General features: G+C 42.3%; 1 protein-coding gene across 2 annotated transcripts in view; it reads left to right on the top strand.

Moving 5' to 3' along the window:
- The window catches only part of ME3 (malic enzyme 3), a 131,411-nt gene that overhangs the window by 34,969 nt on the left and 76,497 nt on the right, over nucleotides 1–19,945 (top strand). Inside the window, exon 3 of one of the 2 annotated variants that reach the window (XM_034407279.3) lies at nucleotides 18,540–18,673. In XM_034407279.3, the coding sequence (XP_034263170.2) occupies nucleotides 18,540–18,673 (134 nt within the window). Of the gene's footprint in view, nucleotides 1–18,539; nucleotides 18,684–19,945 lie in introns of both variants that reach the window. The other variant, XM_034407329.3, reaches the window with a different exon arrangement.

Raw genomic sequence — 19,945 nt, 5'->3', positions numbered from 1 at the left:
AGCAGATTCTGGTATCAATGAACTTTTAGAATAACAGAAGAAGAAGGAACCATCTGTTTTACAGTATCTGGCCAAATCAGGAAAATGTGTGCAACAGAACATTGACCCTGATGAAGGACCATGTTGCACAACATTCTATCTGAAAGTACAAATTTGACTATAACAAGGGATGTGAAACCGTGTAATGTTCTCGTCAGTCAGTCAGCTAAAGCCGGTCCAGTTCTGTGATGAACAAGATTAATCCGGAATTGCCAAATCTTTCATGGTCATCCAGCTCCCAGTGCATCAGGCATATCTTTTCTATCATGCAGTAGAAGAGAGTTTTTCAACCTTGGCCGCTTTAAGATGTGTGGACTTCAACTCCCAGAATTCCCCAGCCCGTAGTCGGGGGAATTCTGGGAGTTGAAGTCCACACATCTTAAAGCAGCCAAGATTGAGAAACACAGCAAGTTTGCAAATCTTTTCCTCAAAATTGACACTCATTCCCGAACATGACTAGGAGACGGAATGATTGATGAGTAAAAAGTTCAATTGGTGTTCAGCGATCCACGCAGGCAAAAATTTTACAGCTGACTCAGTTTATTCTGAAAGAGCTCCATTCTGCTTCAAAATAGGTTTTTTTTTAAAAAAAAAAAATTGACTGTTCTTTTCTCATGCTGTCACTTTCAACCTTTACTGATTATTTCCAATGTAGTCGTTGTATTCTCTTGAGTAATATACTACAGGTAGTCTTTGACTTACAATCATTCATTTAGTGACTGTTCAAAGTTATAACACCTGTCAGGCCTCAAAGCCATCTTTTGCATTGGGCCTTCAGGCCTGCCACATTTACTGCTGTGGGAAACTGGGAGGGGGGATTGTATGGAGCCAGGGTAATATGTAGTCATAATAACATTCCTTTCTCAGAGAGTCAAGGACATCTTGCCCTGCACCTGGAGGGCTGGAACTGGGAGGCATCTCCAGTTAGGATGGTGCTTGGATGTGATGGACATGTGGGTGCTGGGCAGGGATTTGGACTCTCCTTTTGGTGGGGCAAACCTGGAAGCTTTCAGATTTGAGTTTTCCCAGATGTGCCAATTGTCAGCGCCTCAGCGCTGGCATAGAGAGGAGAGATAAGCTCTGAACTTTTGCCTGCTAAACCCCTTTGAAGCCCGGTCATTGTGGAAATGAGGAGGGGGGAGACATTCCTGTGAAATGACGAGACAAGAAGTTTGGAAAGTGACTTGGAAGATAGACAATGAGAAGCAGAGAATTGGGGATCGGAAAGGGAGGGATTGGGGGGGAAAAGGTCAGTCTTGTCTGCATCGAGTCATGATCCAGTTGCTGTGCTCGAATAAAGAAAAGATTTCCTTAAAGATTGGCAGTTTGGAAATTCATTTATTTTGAGATAGCATTGAAGTCTGACACCAATATGACCTCTCTAATAAAATGGAACTTTGAGGAGCTTCAAGCCTCGGAGTCTTCTTTTGTTGGGGGTGTTACTTGGAACCCTGACAATAGCATTGAAAAGAATGACTTATGACGGTTTTTCATACTTAATGACCGTTGCAGCATCCCTGTGGTCACGTCATCAAAATTCAGACACTTGGCTCATATTTATGACGGTTGCAGTGTCCCGTGATCCCATTTCGTGACCTTCTGACAAGTAAAGTCAACGAGGAAGCCAGATTCACTTAACAACCGTGTGACTAACTTAACAACTGCAGTGATTCACTTAACAACTTTGGCAAGAAAGGTCGTAAAATGGTAGCAAAATTCACTTAACGACTGTCTTGCTTAGCAACAGAAATTTTGGGCTGCGTTGTGGTCATAAGTTGAGGACCACCTGGTATATATGTATGTATGTATTACATTTTTATGCAGGCCATTTTCCTTACAAGGTGACTCTTTCAGGCATAAGATCAAGATTTAAACCTCTTCATTTCTGCAGACATCAAGGAGAATTGAAAACAATTGGAGAATGGTATTAAAATTCCACTGATGCTTGGGTGCAGTCCTACCACAACACTTTCAGATGAATTTTAGTTGTGTCAGTTTGGGAACTGATGTTTGGCTATAAGCAGAGGCAGAGGAATATAAAACAAATAGAAATTTCTGAATCGCTGATTGAATAGATTGAAATGTGTGGATGCATAATTGATGAATTTCATTCGTCCTTCCCAGGAGTATTTTTTTTTAATTAATTTGATTTATATGCCACCCTTCTCCGGAGACTCAGGGCGGTTTACAATGCGTTAAGCAATAGCCTTCATCCTTTTGTATATTTATACAAAGTCAGCTTATTGCCCCCGCAAACTGGGTCCTCAATTTACCCACCTTAGAAAGGATGAAAGGCTGAGTCAACCTTGAGCCTGGTGAGAATTGAACTCGCAGTAATTGCAGGCAGCTGGATGTTAAATGCTGCCTTAATAGGAGGCATTAGCCTCCTACGCCACTCAGGCTCCACTTAAAATAAGTGGAAACATGGAGGCTGATTGGAAAGATGGTTTAGTGGTGAAGCAGAAGCACATGGTGGTTCTGGGCAGCTGACCACATGGAGTGGAGAGTGAAGGTTATTTGTACCCTCTCTTGAGCCTCGCCCTTGAGCTTCCTGTTCCTGTGGCAAGGGCATGTATTCTATTGCTTGCTGTCAGACTCCCATGGGGCTATTCAGGGGTCATAGCTAACTTTGACTGAGCTCCCAGGTTTGGTTGAAACTTGGAGGGTGATGCAGGTGGTTGTGCCATCTGGTGAGCTCTGTTGATAGATAATCCTATTATGTCCTGGAGGGTCATGTCTTAATCCCATCACCCTGGAGCTGCAAAGGTCTTTTGTCTTATGGATAGGATGGCCCAGTCTTTTTCAATGGGCACCAAATATCTGCTGGGGGCAGGGAGCTGGGCTCTGAGTTTCTATCTTCCCTTCAGATTTTTATTTCTCATTTAGGGGAAATATAATATTCTGCCTTCTAAATATTTCTCAAAACATTTCATTTTCCTAGGAGAGGGCTGGGTTCTAACTTTCTATAAACCCTAACTCACCTTGTTTTAACAAGTGCAATAGCAATAGCAATAGCACTTAGACTTATATACCGCTTCACAGTGCTTTTACAGCCCGCTCTAAGTGGTTTTACAGAATCAGCCTCTTGCCCCCAACAATCTGGGTCCTCATTTTACCCACCTCGGAAGGATGGAAGGCTGAATCAACCTTGAGCCTGGTGAGATTTGAACTGCCGAACTGCAGCTAGCAGTCAGCTGAAGTAGCCTGCCGTACTGCACTCTAACCACTGCACCACCTTGGCATCACACTAGGCTGCCAGTCCCTAATGACTCACTTAACAACAGAAATTTGGGGCTCAATTGTGGTAGTAAATCGAGGACTACCTGTAATGCAAAAAAAAAAGAGGTTGAAATGGTCAGAAAAGCGTTCTGATTTGTTTTGTTTTGTTTTATTTTAATGTGCAAATCTGAGCCGGATAAGTTTCCTTTGCCTGTTTTAAGTCTTATATCCTTCAAAGAGTACTTTTAATGTGGCTTTTCCAGCAGGCATCTGCTTTCTATAAGGGCAAAAACAAGGCAATCAGCTAGTGCATCTTAAATCAAGAGTTTTATTTTTCAGAAAATCCTGTAGTTGGGAGCAGATGAGGTGCTAATTATAAGTGATGTTTTTCTTAAAGCTGAAGTGCTGCTCTCTTCTGGGGTTTAAAATGATTGTTTTCTTCCCTGTTATAGCTTCTCATTCAGCGGCACACTTTAAAAAGCCTGTGAAGTAAAGATGGTTAAGAATATTTGAGTCTGTCCATCAGCTTCACATACACAGGCCTGAAACTGATCAATTATCAGTTTCTGAGGAGAAGAATGAAAAGAGTGGCACCATAGAGTTGAACTCAAGACACACATTTTGTCCAAAATGATTCAGACAACTTCCTTGCCATTGCATACAAAGTACGGTTGCGGGAATTGGGTATGTCTGGTTTAATGAAAAGGATTAGGGGTGACATGATAGCAGTCTTCCAATATATGAGAGGCTGCCACAGAGAAGAGGGACTCAAGCTATTCTCCAAAGCACCTGAAGGAAGGACAAGAAGCAATGGGTGGAAACTAATCAAGGAGAGAGGCAACCTAGAACTAAGGAGAAATCTGTTGACAGTGGATTATTAAAGAGGCTTATTCAATTTATCTACAATTTAATTCTAGATTCTAACTTAACCTATCTGCAAAGCTTTCCTAGAACTCCTGAGCCCCACCAGACAAATTAAACCGTGGCCAGGTGGACTTTTTATCAGGTTCGCCTGATTCGCCAGTTGCGTCCCTTTCTGGATCGGGACTCGTTAAATACGGTCACTCATGCTCTCATTACTTCCCGCCTGGACTACTGCAATGCTCTCTACATGGGGCTCCCCTTGAGGAGCACCCGGAGGCTCCAGCTGGTCCAGAACGCGGCCGTGCGCGTGATTATGGGAGCAGCGTGGCGCTCCCATGTGACCCCCTTCCTGTGCGAGCTGCACTGGCTCCCGGTGGTCTTCTGGGTGCACTTCAAGATTTTGGTTACCACCTTTCGAGCGCTCCATGGCATCGGACCGGGGTATCTACGAGACCGCCTTCTGCTACCAATAGCCTCTCACCGACCAGTACGCTCCCATAGAGAGGGGCTTCTCAGGGTGCCGTCGGCCAAACAGTGTTGACTGGCGGCCCCCAGGGGGAGAGCCTTCTCTGTGGGGGCACCTACCATCTGGAACGAGCTCCCCCCAGAGATACGGAGGATCCCGGATCTGCGCACGTTTCGTCGTGCTCTCAAAACTTTTTTATTTCAACAGGCTGGCCTGGCCTAACTCTCATCTTTTAAATTTTTTAGTTCGTTTGATTTTATAAATTGGGTGTTTTAATCTGTGTTTCGGCCAAAATATTTAATAATTTTAAGGGACTTTTAATATTTGTATTATTTGTATTTTATCTTGGCTGTTTACCGCCCTGAGTCCTCCGGGAGTAGGACGGTATAGAAATTTGATTAATAAATAAATAAACATGTGTCAGAAACCCTATTATACTGTCCTCAATGACAGCATCATATCACCATTTGCTGGCTGGGATCATTATCCATCAAAATATGAAGTTCTCAGCAGCCAAATGTTTCCAATGTTTTTCTTGGGTCCACGGTCTTTATGTCAAATGTGAATGACAACAATATGTTTGCCACGTTTTTCCCATGTAGAAGAAGTATTTTAGCAGGCATTTTACCGAGAACATGGTTTTTAATAGCGCCAAATTAGAAAGAAGGGCTTCCTATTTACCTCCACACCGTTTAAATAATTTCTTTTATTTATGCCTGCCCTTTGTAAACCTGCCAACCTCCTGTGGGCTGCAAGTAATCACTAATTATCTGTATTATTATTTTTTTGACCAAAATCCACAATCAGGATGTCTAACACTCCCACATAAATTATTGCTCCTCGGTGCTGAAATAAGACACAAGAGTGCTGAAACTTCTGGCAACGTGCAGACATAATTCACATTGTTGGAAAACATTCTTGTGCTGATTGTGAAGGGCTGCACTGTGGATTGTCTTTCTGATACACCCAAAACAACATTTCCTGCCATTTTTTCATTTGCTTTGTGAGTTCTAAACTTCGACATCCTCAGGAGAGGACGAGTGTCAGCACTAGAGTAAATGTAGCTTGACAAGGAGTTGGAATGCTTTGAAATTAACCTGGAATAGCCAGGGAATCGTAATCAGCTTCTCATTTGACCTCTTGACTAAACCCAGTGTAGACTTCCTGACTTCCCGTATTTTTAGATCAAGAGTGTGCAAAACTCCAGATATGAATATGCCATGTCCTTTGGTGTCCATAAAATTCTTTACTGGAGTTTCCTGCAAAGGTTTGTGCGTTCTCCAACATGGGAGGCTTTTAAGAAGAATAACAGAATAACAGAGATGGAAGGGACCTTGGAAGGTCTTCTAGTCCAACCCCCTGCTTAGGCAGGAAACCCAACACCACTTCAGATAAATGGTTATCCAATATCTTTTTAAAAATCTCCAGTGTTGGAGCGTCCACAACTACTGGAGGTAAGCTGTTCCACTGATTAATTCTTCTAACTGTCAGGAAATTTCTCCTTAGTTCTAGGTTGCTTCTCTCCTTGAGAAGGAGAGAAGTTTCCACCCATTGCTTCATGCCCTGCCTTCAGGTGCTTTGGAGAATAGTTTGACTCCCTCTTCTTTGTGGCAGCCCCTGAGATATTGGAACACTGCTATCATGTCACACTGAGTCCTCCTTTTGATTAAATTAGACATACCCAGTTCCTGCATCCGTTCTTCATATGTTTTAGCCTCCAGTTCCCTAATCATCTTTGTTGGTCTTCTCTGCACTCTTTCTAGTGTCTCCACTCTAGAAAGAGATTGGACAACTTTTTGTCTAAAATGGTATAGGGGTTCCTGCATTTCCCCCCCCGTTTTTATTGGTTATAATATAAAATACAAAAGTACAAAAGTAAATGGAAAAATAAGGGAGGGAAAAGGGAAAAGTAAGGAGGAATGTAGAAAAGAAAAGGTAGGGGGGAAAGAAGGCGTTGACTACCGATTCTCTCTGGTGCAGTAGAATAAAACAGTAACTCCAAGCCTTAATTTTTTACGTTTACATAATAGTATAAAATAGCCATTTCTATAACAACAAATCTATCTAATCAGTAAACCCCCAAATCAAAGTTTCAGCCCAAAGTCCAGAAGCACAAAATCCAGAAGTGGTTTCCAAGTAGAAATAAAAGTATTTGTATTTTTCTTTTTCTTTGATCAGACTAGTCAATTTAGCCATCTCTGCTAACTCCATCAACTTTTGCAGCCATTCATCCATGGTGGGGATCAAAATATCCTTCCAATTTTGTGCATAAATCTTGCTGCCGTCCACATATATAACATCAAAGTTCCAAATTTGTTTCTGAAGAAACAAAACCCAAAGAAAAGTTTCTGGTTTTATCTTTAGATTCCTGCTTGAGCAGGGGGTTGGAATAGAAGACTTCCAAGGTCCTTCCAACTCTGTTTTTCTGTTATTGGTATTTGGCTAGGTTGAGTACAGAGCAGTGGTGAGTTCTACTTACCTTTACTACCGGTTCGCAATGAGGCTGCGCACGCGCTCTCACTTTGCTTGCACTATGCAAGCGCTAACATTCTAAGGATGTTGGGGTTGGTGGGCGGAGCCTCCTGCCGGTTTACTACTGGTTCTATAGAACCAGTCCGAACCGGGACTAGTACAGAGGTGGTATTCAGTAGGTTCTGACCAGTTCTGGAGAACCAGTACCGGAAATTTTGAGAAGTTCAGAGAACCAACAAATACCACCTCTGATTGGCCCCAGAGTGGGGAGGGAATAGGGATTTTGCAGTAATCTTCCCCTGGAGTGGGGTGGGAATGGAGATTTTACAGTATCCTTCCCCTGCCACACCCACCAAACCACGCCCATCAAGCCATGCCACAGTCACCAAGCCATGCCCACAGAACCGGTAGTAAAAAAAATTGAATCCCACCACTGGTTGGGTATGTTGTGCAGACTGTCATGGATTCTTTTGTTAGTTCTGAATCTATGACAACAAATGAAGCCATAATTTTCATCGTCTTCTACTTTTAGATCTGATTTTCTGGAGGTACTATGGTGGGAATTAATAAAATATTTGCTGCTCATTGAAACCATCATGTACCGGCAGGTTTGAGGAATTTCTGGGAGTTGGAAGTTTACACATGCTCATGACTGACCATTCCTGGGCTAGTTAAATGGTTAGTACAGGAGTTATAACCTTCAGTATTTCAAGACGGTTCCAGGAACTGGGAATGTCTAGTTTAATGAAAAGAAGGACTAGGGGAGACATGATAGCAGTCTTCCAGTATCTCAGGGGCTGCCACAAAGAAGAGGGAGTCAAGCTATTCCCCAAAGCACCTGAAGACAGGACAAGAAGTAATGGGTGGAAACTAATCAAGGAGAGAAGCAACTTTTGAACTAAGGAGAAATTTCCTGACAGTGAGAACAATTAATCAATGGAACAACTTGCCGCCAGAAGTTGTGAATTCTCCAACACTGGAAATTTTTAAGAAGATGTCGGATAACCACTTGTCTGAAGTGGTGTAGGGTTTCCTGTCTAGGCAGGGGGTTGGACTAGAAGACCTCCAAGGTCCCTTCCAACTCTGTTATTCTATTCTAAGTTAATAACATGCAAAATGGAATGGTTCCATGATACGACATTACTCTGGAGATAACCACTAGTGGGGAATACGTAGATGAAAAAGAATGAAAATGAATAGTTGGCGATTCAACTATGAAGTAGATGCTGCTATTTTCCAGAACTAGAGTGTTTTGGAGATTGCAAAATATTGCCGTTTTGAAGCAATGAATGAATATTTTGGTCAAGAGTATGAAAATAGGCAGACCCCCATGAAATGATCTTTTTGTGTAAGTTTTATACAGCTGGTAAGCAATTTTCCCCACCGCAGGTAACCATGCAACTGTTAAGCACCAGTACACAAAAAGGAGCATTTTATGATTCAAAGAAAATAAAAGAACAGCAGAATGATGAATATAGATGTTGGAAAATATTAACACAAAGAACAGAGATGGAATTCATTTCTAAAGTGTACCATGTCTGAGTCATACCGTAGATATGCCAGAGGCAACAAGAATAAAACAAGTATGGGGAAGGGGGTTTCTCTTTTTATGGGTTTAATTAAATCATGGAAGTATTATTGTGTAAATCTTGAATGGAACCAGAACTTTTAAAATGTGGTATTTTAGATGAAGGGAAGAATGTGCTTTGTGAATAAGAGGTTGGATTCAATGAGAACCCTTTTTTTTTTTTGCAAGGAAATGAAGTAAAATCTTACCACTTATTTACTTACTGTTATTTACTTACTACCTTGTTTCCCTGAAAATAAGACCCAACTAGAAAATAAGCCTTAGCATGATTTTTCAGGATGCTCGTAATATAAGCCCTACCCCAAAAATAAGCCCCAGTTAAGATTGTCAGCCAGATGGATGCATTTGGTACAGTATTTCCCCCAAAATAAGACCTAACCAGAAAATAAGCCCTAATGCATGTTTTGGAGCAAAAATTAATATAAGACCCGGTCTTATTTTTGGGAAAATATGGTAATAATTTACTTTCACCCAGCATGCTAAGTTAGAATGTGGCTTATTTGATTTTAGCAGAGTGCAATCTATGAACTAAGCCATTGCATATCATCTTTCAGATGATCACATCACATAGTATGTCTGAAGAGTTGCCAATTGTGGTTTGTTTCGTGAATCCAGGTTCAACATTTTATTGTAATTTCTGTGATGGTCGTGAGCCACCCAGAAACACTGAGCACAAAGAACTTTAATAAATTATGGTTGGTCACATAGCCAGCCAGATGTTTAGGGTGGGTTTGGCATTTTTATCCACCTATCGAGTCCTTCCCAAGAACCTGGAATAGGCAGATGTGGTTGTTTGATGGTATTAAAGGTATCATTACAGGATATTATTATTATTGGTAAATAATGGATAAGAAAGACAAAAACTGTCTGGACAACAGATGACAGTACTTGGAGATAGCAGAATAGTAGAGAAAGAACTGGAGAAAATAACATTCCAAGCGGGTGCGAAATCCACTTACTTCGCTACCGGTTTCCAAATGGGAGCACACACATGTGTTCGCTTGTGCGCGCATAACACCTCTGAGCATGTGCAGGACCTTATGCACATGCACAGGACCTTCTACCCATGCGCAGAGCATCAAAAATGGGACGTGATTACCTCCAGGCGGATGGGCGGAGCCTCCCTCTGCCGGCGCTCGAGCTGGATAGAACCAGCTGCATTTCACCACTGCAAAGACCTGCAAACAGAAGTAGAATGACTATGGCAAAAGAAAGCAAAGGTAGTACCAATAGTATTAGGCACCTTAGGCAACTTACAGCAAACAGCACTCTTTACTGATGATGTTACCTAGTTGGGTAATGAAACGTCTGCGAGAAAACAAGCAAGCTCAGGAAGCAGCAAGGATCCTCCATTTCAACCCTGAGTTACAAATATTCTCCTTTATTGGAATCTCCATTTAGCTATTGATTAGTTGGTTCTCTGGGAATTGGGTGGTTCTCGCCGTATGACCATTCATTTAGTAATGATTCAAAGTTATGACAGCCTTGGAAAAAGTGACATATGACCTGTCCTTTTAAGTTGCAACCATAACACCATCCCTGTGTTATGTGATAACTAACCATTTGGCTCACATTTCCGACAGTTGCAGTGTGTTTGCAAATTGGCAACCTTCCTTAGCTGGCATCTCACAAAGCAAAGTCAATGGGGGGGAGATTGGATTCGCTTAATGACGGTATGATTCGCTTACCCACCATAGCAATTCATTTAACAACTGCAATAAAAAACGATCATATAGTTAGGTCCTTTTGGTACTGTCCATGGGGTTTTTTAAAAGACGCTTGCTCCTGGGGAGGAAAGCTAGACAGCATACTAAAAAGCAGAGGCATCACCCTGCCAACAAAAATGCATATAGTCAAGGCTATGGTTTTTCCAGTTGTAATGGATGGCTGTGAAAGTTGGACCCTAAGGAAGGCTGAGGGCCAAAGAATTGAGGCCTTTGAACTCTGGTGCTGGAGAAGACTCCTGCGAGTCCCTTGGACCACAAGGCGATCAAACCGGTCAGTCCTAGAGGAGATCAACCCTGACTGCTCCTTAGAAGGCCAGATCCTGAAGATGAAACTCAAATCCTTTGGCCACCTAATGAGAAGGAAGGACTCGCTGGAGAAGAGCCTAGTGCTGGGAACGATTGAGGGCAAAAGAAGAAGGGGACAATAGAGAACAAGATGGCTGGATGGAGTCACTGAAGCAGTCGGCGTGAGCTTAAATGGTCTCCGAGGGATGGTAAAGGACAGGAAGGCCTGGAGGAACGTTGTCCATAGGGTCGCGATGGGTCAGACATGACTTCTCAACTAACAACAAGTTAGGCCCAACCAAAATTCCATTCCCAATTGTAATTGTACATCGAGGACTACCTGTATCTAAAAAAATTTTCTACCCAGCCATTAGGCTTTCTTGTGCTTCTAGAAGTAAAAAAGAAAAAGAAAAAAATCTCCCAAATGCCTTTCTGTTCTAATGACACTGAAAAATGATTTTGATTGTAGGCAGAATCCAGCCGTAGGACCAAGACTCTATGGCACATATTAGTTACAGCTAATTTTGTTCCAGTGAGAAAGAGAAAATAGTGCAATGTTTGTATGTGGAATATAAAGGGAGAAAGAGGAGAGGTATTTGCTACTCGTTTCTAAAAAAAGCCAGATGAACAGAAAAACATCAATTTATGTCCAAGGGAGCAAAATGGGAGTGGGGGTGGGGAAAACCCACCCTATTGAAAATCATTGTAAAGGCCTGTCCCTTTTTCAAGTGCCTTCCTTACTAAACAGAAATGGGGAAAAAAAGAGTCTGCAGGGAGAAACACACACACACACACATACACAAAATCACAGGGTAGATTTTTCTTTTCAAAAAAGAAGTTGTTTTCGGTTTATTAACCCTTTACAGAATTTGGCAGGCGCCAGGGGAAAAAAACCCCCCAGAAAGCGTTCCCTTTGTTATTATGAATGACCAGGAATATTTTTCCCTTTTATTGGTGTAGGAAGTTTAAACCCACCCCTCTCCTAGAAAAATGAACTATTTTAGGAAATATTAAAAGGGCAGAATATTTTCCCCTAAAAGGGAGGCAGAAACTCAGCCCACCCACTCCCACAACGTTTGTTAATGGGCCATTAAGGCCTGAGCCGGTCCATTCTACATAACAAAGATCTACCTCCTTCAGGCAGAACCATTTAATTGCCCTTCATTGCATCACCCAACAAGATTCAACCAAATTTAGCACAAAGACAACCTACAAAGCTAGCCATGACCTCTGACAACAACCAGTCAGGATACTCTTCCTGTGCCCCCAGGAAGTTCAAAGTCAGAGAGGGTATAAAACCCAGGGACTCTCAGCATCTCTTCCCTTTTTTCACCCAAGATCTCAAACCATGTGATCCTGTTCATCAATAAATCTTCTTTCCAAGCAACTTCCATAAATTCAGTGTTTTTTTCCCCACTTGGAAATGAACCCAGATGGACATTTCTTCCAACATTGGCAAAATAAATAGCTTGAAAAAAGCTGAAAGTCTTGGTCAGTGAATCCATCCTACTCCAAAATGATGGGGTGATTGTAAATCCTCCTTTACTCTGTCTTGGGGTCATGTCTTAGTAATTCAAAGACCTCCGGCTGAAAGCCTTTGAAAAAAAATCCCTCAGCCTTCTGCAACAGCAGATAGGTGGATCCTGTCTTCTATAACTCAACTGGAATCACCAGTCTCCCTACTGCATATGAATTATGGGGGAGTCATAAAATTCATGGAAGAAATGTCCATCTGGATTCAGTTCCAAGTGGGGAAAAAGACACCGGATTCATGGAAGTTGCTTGGAAAGAAGGTTTATTGGTGAACAGGATTACATGGCTTGACATCCTCTGTTGGGCTTTGAATTTGAGCTTGTGTTCTGATTGGTTGTCAGTCTCCCATGGGGCCATGCAGAGGTAACTGTGTAGGTTGTCTATGTCCCAGGCTTGGTTGATTCTTGCTGGGTGATGATGTAATGAAAGGGCTTTGGGCAATTTCTACTATGGTTCTGCCTGAAGGAGGTAGATATTTGTTATGTAGAATAGAGTGGTCCAGGCCTTAATGGCTCATTGACAAAAGTGGGGGTGGGGGGGCTGAGTTTCTGCCTCCCTTTTAGGGGAAATATTCTGCCCTTTTTAATATTTCCTAAAATATCTCATTTTCCTAGGGGAGGGGTGGGCGCTAACTTCCTACGGAAGGAAGGAAGGGACATGCTCTCCATTAGTTGTTTATTTGCCTTGTTTAATTTGATTCAATGCTGCCCGGACACCATAGGATTCTGGGAGGCTCGTAGGACAGTTGTATAAACACAACCATGGAGTTTTAAGTGTGCATCTCTTGTCTTTGTGTTTGCCTAAGAATTCTTCTTGTCTTTTCCTGAATTTGATTGACAGGGGTCATTAGGAAACAGACATGCAGAGGCTGTGAAACGCTCACCGTCTGAATAGATTGGAGACAGATAACCTTGGGATTGTTTTTTCATTCTTTCCATCCCTTTGTTGGCATCTCCATGCTGTCTTTTTCCCAACCTGGGTATCGGAAATCGGCACTGAAGCCAGCTTTATCAATATTCGAAAGAATGGCCGGATCGAAAGTTGGCATTTTGGACCTCAAGGTCAAAAGAGAGCAAAGTTCGCCCCACAGGCTTTGGCCTCCTGTCTCACTGACGCACAAACACTTCACGATTCAGATTTGCTGGACTTAAATAGCGACATCAGGAAATAATCACACAGGAAAACGGATGCCTTACGGCTAGCCGTGTTTCCTTTGGCATTAGCAGGCAATTTGGATGCAGCCGCCAGAATTTTCTCATCCTAGAAGTTAGTTAAAAACAAAGAAAAAAAAAACACTATTAGGGAATAATAATCATTGCTGACTAAGAAATCTCCAGAGGCAGACAGAAAGCTAGAAGATCTTGATTTGAGAGCCAGCTCTGAGAAGAACGGTGCGAGGGTGTGACTGTAAATAGGTTTTCAGAAAAGCAGCTAACTAGTCAGTGATCCTATAGAATAACAGATTAACAAAGTTGGGAAGCAGATCTTGGAGGTCTTCTTGTCCAGCCCATGCTCAAGCAGGAGAATCTATACTATTCCGGACAAATGGTTGTCCAATCTCTTAAAAACCTCCAGTGTTGGAGCATCCACAACTTCTGGAGGCAAGTCGTTCCACTGATTAATTGTTCTAATTGTCAGGAAATTTCTCTTAAATTCTAAATTGGTTTTCTCCTGGATTAGTTTCCATCCATTGTCTCTTGCCTTGCTTTCTGGTGCTTTGGAGAATAAGGTGTCCCCCTCTACTTTGTGGCAGCCTCTCAGATATTTGAAACATGGCTATTATGTCACCCACAGTCCTTCTTTTCATTAAACTAGACATACCCAATTCCTTCAATCGTTCTTCATTAGTCTTAGCCTCCAGTCCCCTAATCATCTTTGTTTCTTTCCTCTCCTCTCCTCTCCTCTCCTCTCCTCTCCTCTCCTCTCCTCTCCTCTCCTCTCTCTCTCTCCTCTCCTCTCCTCTCCTCTCCCTTCCTTCTTTCTCCTGTCCTGTCCTATCCCCTTCTTTCCTTCTCCTCTCCTCTCCTCTCCTTCTTTCTCCGGTCCTGTCTCCTTCCTTCCTTCCTTCCTTCCCTCCCTCCCTCCCTTTCGTCTCCTCTCCTCTCCTCCCTTCTCTCTTCTCCCTCCCTTCTTTCTCCTGTCCCCTTCCTTCCTTCTCCTCTCCTCTCCCTTTTTTCTCCTGTCCGGTCTCCCATCTCCTTCCTTCCTCCCTCCCTCCCTCCTTCCCTCCCTCCCTTCCGTCTTCTCTCCTCCCTTCTCCTCTCCTCTCCTCCTCTCCTTTCCTCCTCTCCTCTCCTCTTCCTTCCTTCTTTCTCTTGACCTGTCCCCTTCCTTCCTTCCTTCACCTCTCCTCTCCCTTCCTTCTTTCTCCTGTCCTGTCTCCCCTGTCTCTCTCCTTCCTTCCTTCCTTCCTTCCCTTCCCTCCTCTCCTCTCCTCTCCTCTCCTCTCCTCTCCTCTCCTCTCCTCTCCTCTTTTTCCAGAGGCTCAACATTTTTTTTTTATATTGTGGTGACCAAAACTGGATGCAGTATTACGAGTGTGGTCTTAGAATACTGCATCCAAAGAACAGTTGAAGAATGGTAAATGCAGGTAGACCTCGATTTACAATTATTCGTTTAGTGACCGTCCGAACTGATAATGGACTGAAAAAAAGTGACACGATTCACTTCGCAACCGTTTTACTAACAGTGATTTGCATAAGAACTGTGGCAAGAAACATCGTAAAATGGGACAAACCTCACTTTACAAGGGTCCCGCTTAGCAATAGAAATTTTGGGCTTAGCTGTTGTCCTGAGTCAAGGACTACCTGTGGACACAAGGGAATCCCTTGCTGACATCTGATTTAGGAGACTGATCATCCATCAAGAGAAAATCCCACCTATGCAGCTATCAGAAAATGGCTTGGAAACTATCCCACAAGCCACGTTCTCCATGCTTTGTTATTCTTTCCAAACCTCCGAAATGTTGGAAAGAAATTTTCTCAAGCAATGTGGGGCTTTCTCTGTTTATTTGCCTAAATGTATTTCCAAAACTTAAACAGAACAGGACCAATTCTGGTGGATTGCGGTGATGAAGCTGGTGGAAGAATGATTGAGTTTGAAAAGGGTTAGGATCTGCAGAGGAAAATATTCCAAAATTAATTCCTGCAGTGGATACGTATGGGAGACGCAAATGGCCAGTGGCTTAATATATCTGTTAAACCTGAAGCTGGCCTGACTGAGGCCATTTTGAGACTTCAGCACTGGAGGCCATTTTGAGACTTCAGCACTGGAGAAGAGGGATAGGGAAGGGGGAATAGAGATAGTTGGGGTGTTGTAGTCGAAACAAAATACTTTCTCTTGGGACCCAAGGTGCATGGTGCTCGGAAGGAGGAGACTGGAGTCACCCAGCAACTGGACAGTATCCTGATTGGACCATGCGACTGATCGTTTTGAAAAAGTGACAAGCTTTTACTTTTAATTAGGTGAAAACAGCAGGAATATTCAGAGTCGGTTTTCACCAGCCTGTGCCAATATGACATATCCAATAAACCTATTCTTTGAGGAATTTGCCCGCCTGCCTGTTTGCTATGGATATGTTACTTAGAACCCTGACAATATCGGCATATCTTTCATTCCAAATCCCTAACACTTTTCTTTTCTGATTGTATAAATCAGAGGAAAGGTATTTACAAGGAGTTCTCCACTTACAATCATTCATTTAATGACCGTTCAAAGATACAACGAACTGAAAAAAGGGACTTAGGACCAGTTTTCACACTTACGATCGTTGCAGCATTCCTGTGGTCATGTGATCAGAATTCAGACACTTGGCAACTGGCATGTACTTATGACAGTTGCACTGTCCTGGGGTTCCAGTGATCACAGTTTGTAACCTTCTTAGCTTGTTTCTGACCATGGGAGGAATCCAGATTCACTTAACAACCGCATGATTCATCTATCAACTGCAAATGATTCGCTTAACAACTGCGGGCAGAAATGTCATAAAATGGGGCGAAACTCACTTAACAACCGCCTTGCTTTGCAACGGAAATATTTGGCTCAGTTGGGGTTGAGGATTACCTGTATTAAGGATCTGGAGAGAATTCCAGAAATCCTGCAGACTTTCCTTGCCCGGAGCTGTTTGGCTGACTTATCAAACGCTGAGTATCGCTGAAGAACCTTTTAAACAAATAAACGTTGATGACTGTACGGTGGAGTTCCTGGCTCACCTTTTGCTTAAATTTGGCAAAAACTCTACCATCTTCAATAACGTTTTTGCATTTCCTAATCTTTGGAAGAAGGAAATTGCTTTCTTGGCAGATTTGAATGACACAAAGTCTTTTTTGGAGCCATTGCAGTGACTAAACGGAGTGTATTAAGGACGTTCCTGCCAAAAATAATGTTGTTTTCATTTAAGTTATTGCAACGGGGAGAATTTTTAAAAAAACCAAACGCGCACATTATGTAAAACATCCCATTTTGGAAGTCGCCAAGGGAGGATGGGTGACTCATGGCTCCCACATAACAGCAAACAAATTCAGCTATCTTAAATAGCATGTGGAGATATATTGGGGCGAGTTGGAAAAATATATATATATTTTTTATTCAGGCTTGACTTTCTTTTCTGTGCCTTGGAAATATTTTCAATGTCTTTTTTTTTATATAAAAAAACCAATCTTTGCTATTAACATAGAAGCACAATATATATATATTTTCTCAGTTTTCTCTCGTTTCTAATTTTATTACCCCTGGACTGGAGCTGTGCAGCAATCCAAATTCCAAGGCTAAAATATGCTTTGGGGTGGATGTTGGCATCGTCTTATAGAAATTATAGCTTTTCCCAAGCTTACACAATTGCGTAGTGCATGAAATACACACATTTGGTGTAAAGGTATGCCAATGGATGTGAGGTGGGCAGCTATGTGCACGCCACATCCCTTTTTCCAGATCGTTGATCCCAGATTTACTGCACAATTCCCTTCACCGTCATAACTTACTCACAATCATCTGTTTAGTGATGGCACTTTTAGGCACTTTTAATCAAGGATGTGATCAATATATGGAGAATGAATCTGTGAATTATTTGAATCCCACCACTGGCGTTGGGACTAATTAATATAAGATACCATTCGGCCAATGCTCCTACATTCTGTGCTGTATGTTTGCTACACCAAGTTGCTGGATTGCTTAAATCACATCTTCCTCAGCTGTAAATTAGTGAACAGTAACTACAGAACTCATTGTTGCTCTGTCCTCAGCTACTTTGCTTTAAATTGATCTTCTGCACAAGTTTAAAGTGAACTTGGAAGGTGAGATCAATTGCGCTACTGCTCTTTACAACATCCCTTTCTTTGCAAGAGTTTACCAATTTAGAAAGCTAATACAGCTAGTCCTCGACTTACAAACATTCATTTAGTGGCTGTTCGAAGTTACAGCGGCACTGAAGAAAGTGACTTACCGCATGACCGTTGCAGCAACCCCGTTGGTCGTAGGATCAAAATTCGGATGCTTGACAACTGGTTCATATTTATGATGATTGCAGTGTCCCAGAGTCACGTGATCTCGTTTTGCGAACTTCCAACATGCAAAGTCAATGAGGGAGCCAGATTCACTTAACAACCGCGTTACTAACTTAACATCTGCAGTGATTCACTTAACAACCGTGGCAAGAAAGGTCATAAAATGGGGCAAAACTCACTGAACAACTGTCCCGCTTAGCAACATAAATTTTGCACTCAATTTGGTAATCTGTAATACTTTTTTCTTTTAAGAGACAGGGTTCCGTTCCAGGGGTGAAGTGGTGGAGGCGGATGGTTTGGAGAACCGGTAGCAAAAATCCCTGTCCCGCCCCCCACATACCCAGCTGAGCAGGACAATCATCAGAGGGTTTTTTTTACTTTTAAAAGCATTTTTTCTACAACCTCTTCGGCCGAAAAAATGCTTTTAAAAGTAAAAAAAAAAGCCTCTGATGATCGCACGGCTCAGCTGGGATCCTCAAAGGCTTTTAAAAGCCTCTGAGGATCCCAGCTGAGTTGCCTGATTGGCAGAGGGTTTTTTTTTTAAATGCCTCTGACGATCCAAGCTAAGTTGCCTGATTGGCAGAGGCATTTAAAAGAAAAAAAGCCTCTGCCGATCAGGCAACTCAGCTGGGATCGTCAGAACCTTTTGAAAGCATTTTTTTACAACCTGTTTGCCGAAGAGGTTGTAGAAAAAATGGTTTTAAAAGTTTAAATTGGCCACGCCCACCCAGTCACATTCCCCCCACCACCAAGCCACGCCCACAGAACTGGTAGTAACAAATTTTAGATTTCACCCCTGTTCTGTTCCATTGTTTTAACACACCCATTCCTCTCTTCCATCCTAGGGTATGGCTTTCACCCTTCAAGAGAGGCTCCAGCTGGGAATACATGGTCTTCTTCCACCTTGCTTCCTGAGCCAAGATGTCCAAGTTCTACGGGTCCTGAAAAGCTACGAGACCAAAGCCAATGATCTAGACAAGTGAGCAGAAGTGAGCTGGGGATGCCTGCATAAATCTTATGTTTGGAAGTAGATACTCTGGAACTTGGACGTTGACCCTTTTGGGTGGCCTTCTGCGGTTGTGGAGAAACTGCCAATTCGCTGGCATCTCACCACGCATTTTGTCGTAGGAGTCTAGCTGTTCCCAGATCAGTCTCAAAAGTTTCTCTGCTAGCTTTGTTTCGAGTTCCTGTGAAGGTATCCATCCAACAGAAATAGTAAACTGACCCCAGCTTATCCCCCACTGTGTCCAGACATTTTCCCACATAGATAAGGACTTCCTTGCACTGTTATTATGACATGACCTCTTGTAGTCTCTTCTTTGACCCAATATTCTTCTCCATGCTGCAAACGTGGCAGACACTTTTGAACTGTTCACAGAACTGTAGGATCTTTTTTTAATGTAGTATCCCTACAGCATTTGCAAAAGGAAGAGCACACCCCTCCTCCCTAAAACCTACAGAGAACGGTTGCTGGAATTGGGTATGTCTAGTTTAATGAAAAGCAGGACGAGTTAGAACAATTAATCAGTGGAACAACTTGCCTGCAGAAGTTGTTCAATGCTCCAACCCTGGAAGTTTTAAAGAAGATGTTGGATAACCATTTGTCTGAAGTGGTGTAGGTTTCCTGCCTAAGTAGGGGGTTGGACTAGAAGACCTCCAAGGTCCCTTCCAACTCTGTTATTCTATTTCTATTCTATTCTATTCTATTCTATTCTATTCTATTCTATTCTATTCTATTCTATTCTATTCTATTCTATTCCATTCCATTCCATTCCATTCCATTCCATTCTATTCCTTATTCTATTCCTTATTCTATTCCATTCCATTCCATTCCATTCCATTCCTTATTCTATTCTATTCTATTCTACTCTACTCTACTCTACTCTACTCTACTCTACTCTACTCTACTCTACTCTACTCCACTCCACTCCACTCCACTCCACTCCACTCCATTCCATTCCATTCCATTCCATTCCATTCCATTCCATTCCTTATTCTATTCTATTCTATTCCATTCCATTCCATTCCATTCCATTCTATTCTATTCTATTCTATTCTATTCTATTCTATTCTATTCCATTCCATTCCATTCCATTCCATTCCATTCCATTCTATTCCTTATTCTATTCCTTATTCTATTCCATTCCATTCCATTCCATTCCTTATTCTATTCTATTCTATTCTACTCTACTCTACTCTACTCTACTCTACTCTACTCTACTCTACTCTACTCTACTCTACTCTACTCTAC

Source organism: Pantherophis guttatus, chromosome 5 (assembly GCF_059756535.1).
Source record: "Pantherophis guttatus breed Tessera chromosome 5, ASM5975653v1, whole genome shotgun sequence".
Classification (NCBI taxonomy): domain Eukaryota; kingdom Metazoa; phylum Chordata; class Lepidosauria; order Squamata; family Colubridae; genus Pantherophis; species Pantherophis guttatus.
This window is presented reverse-complemented; position numbering and strand designations above follow the sequence as displayed.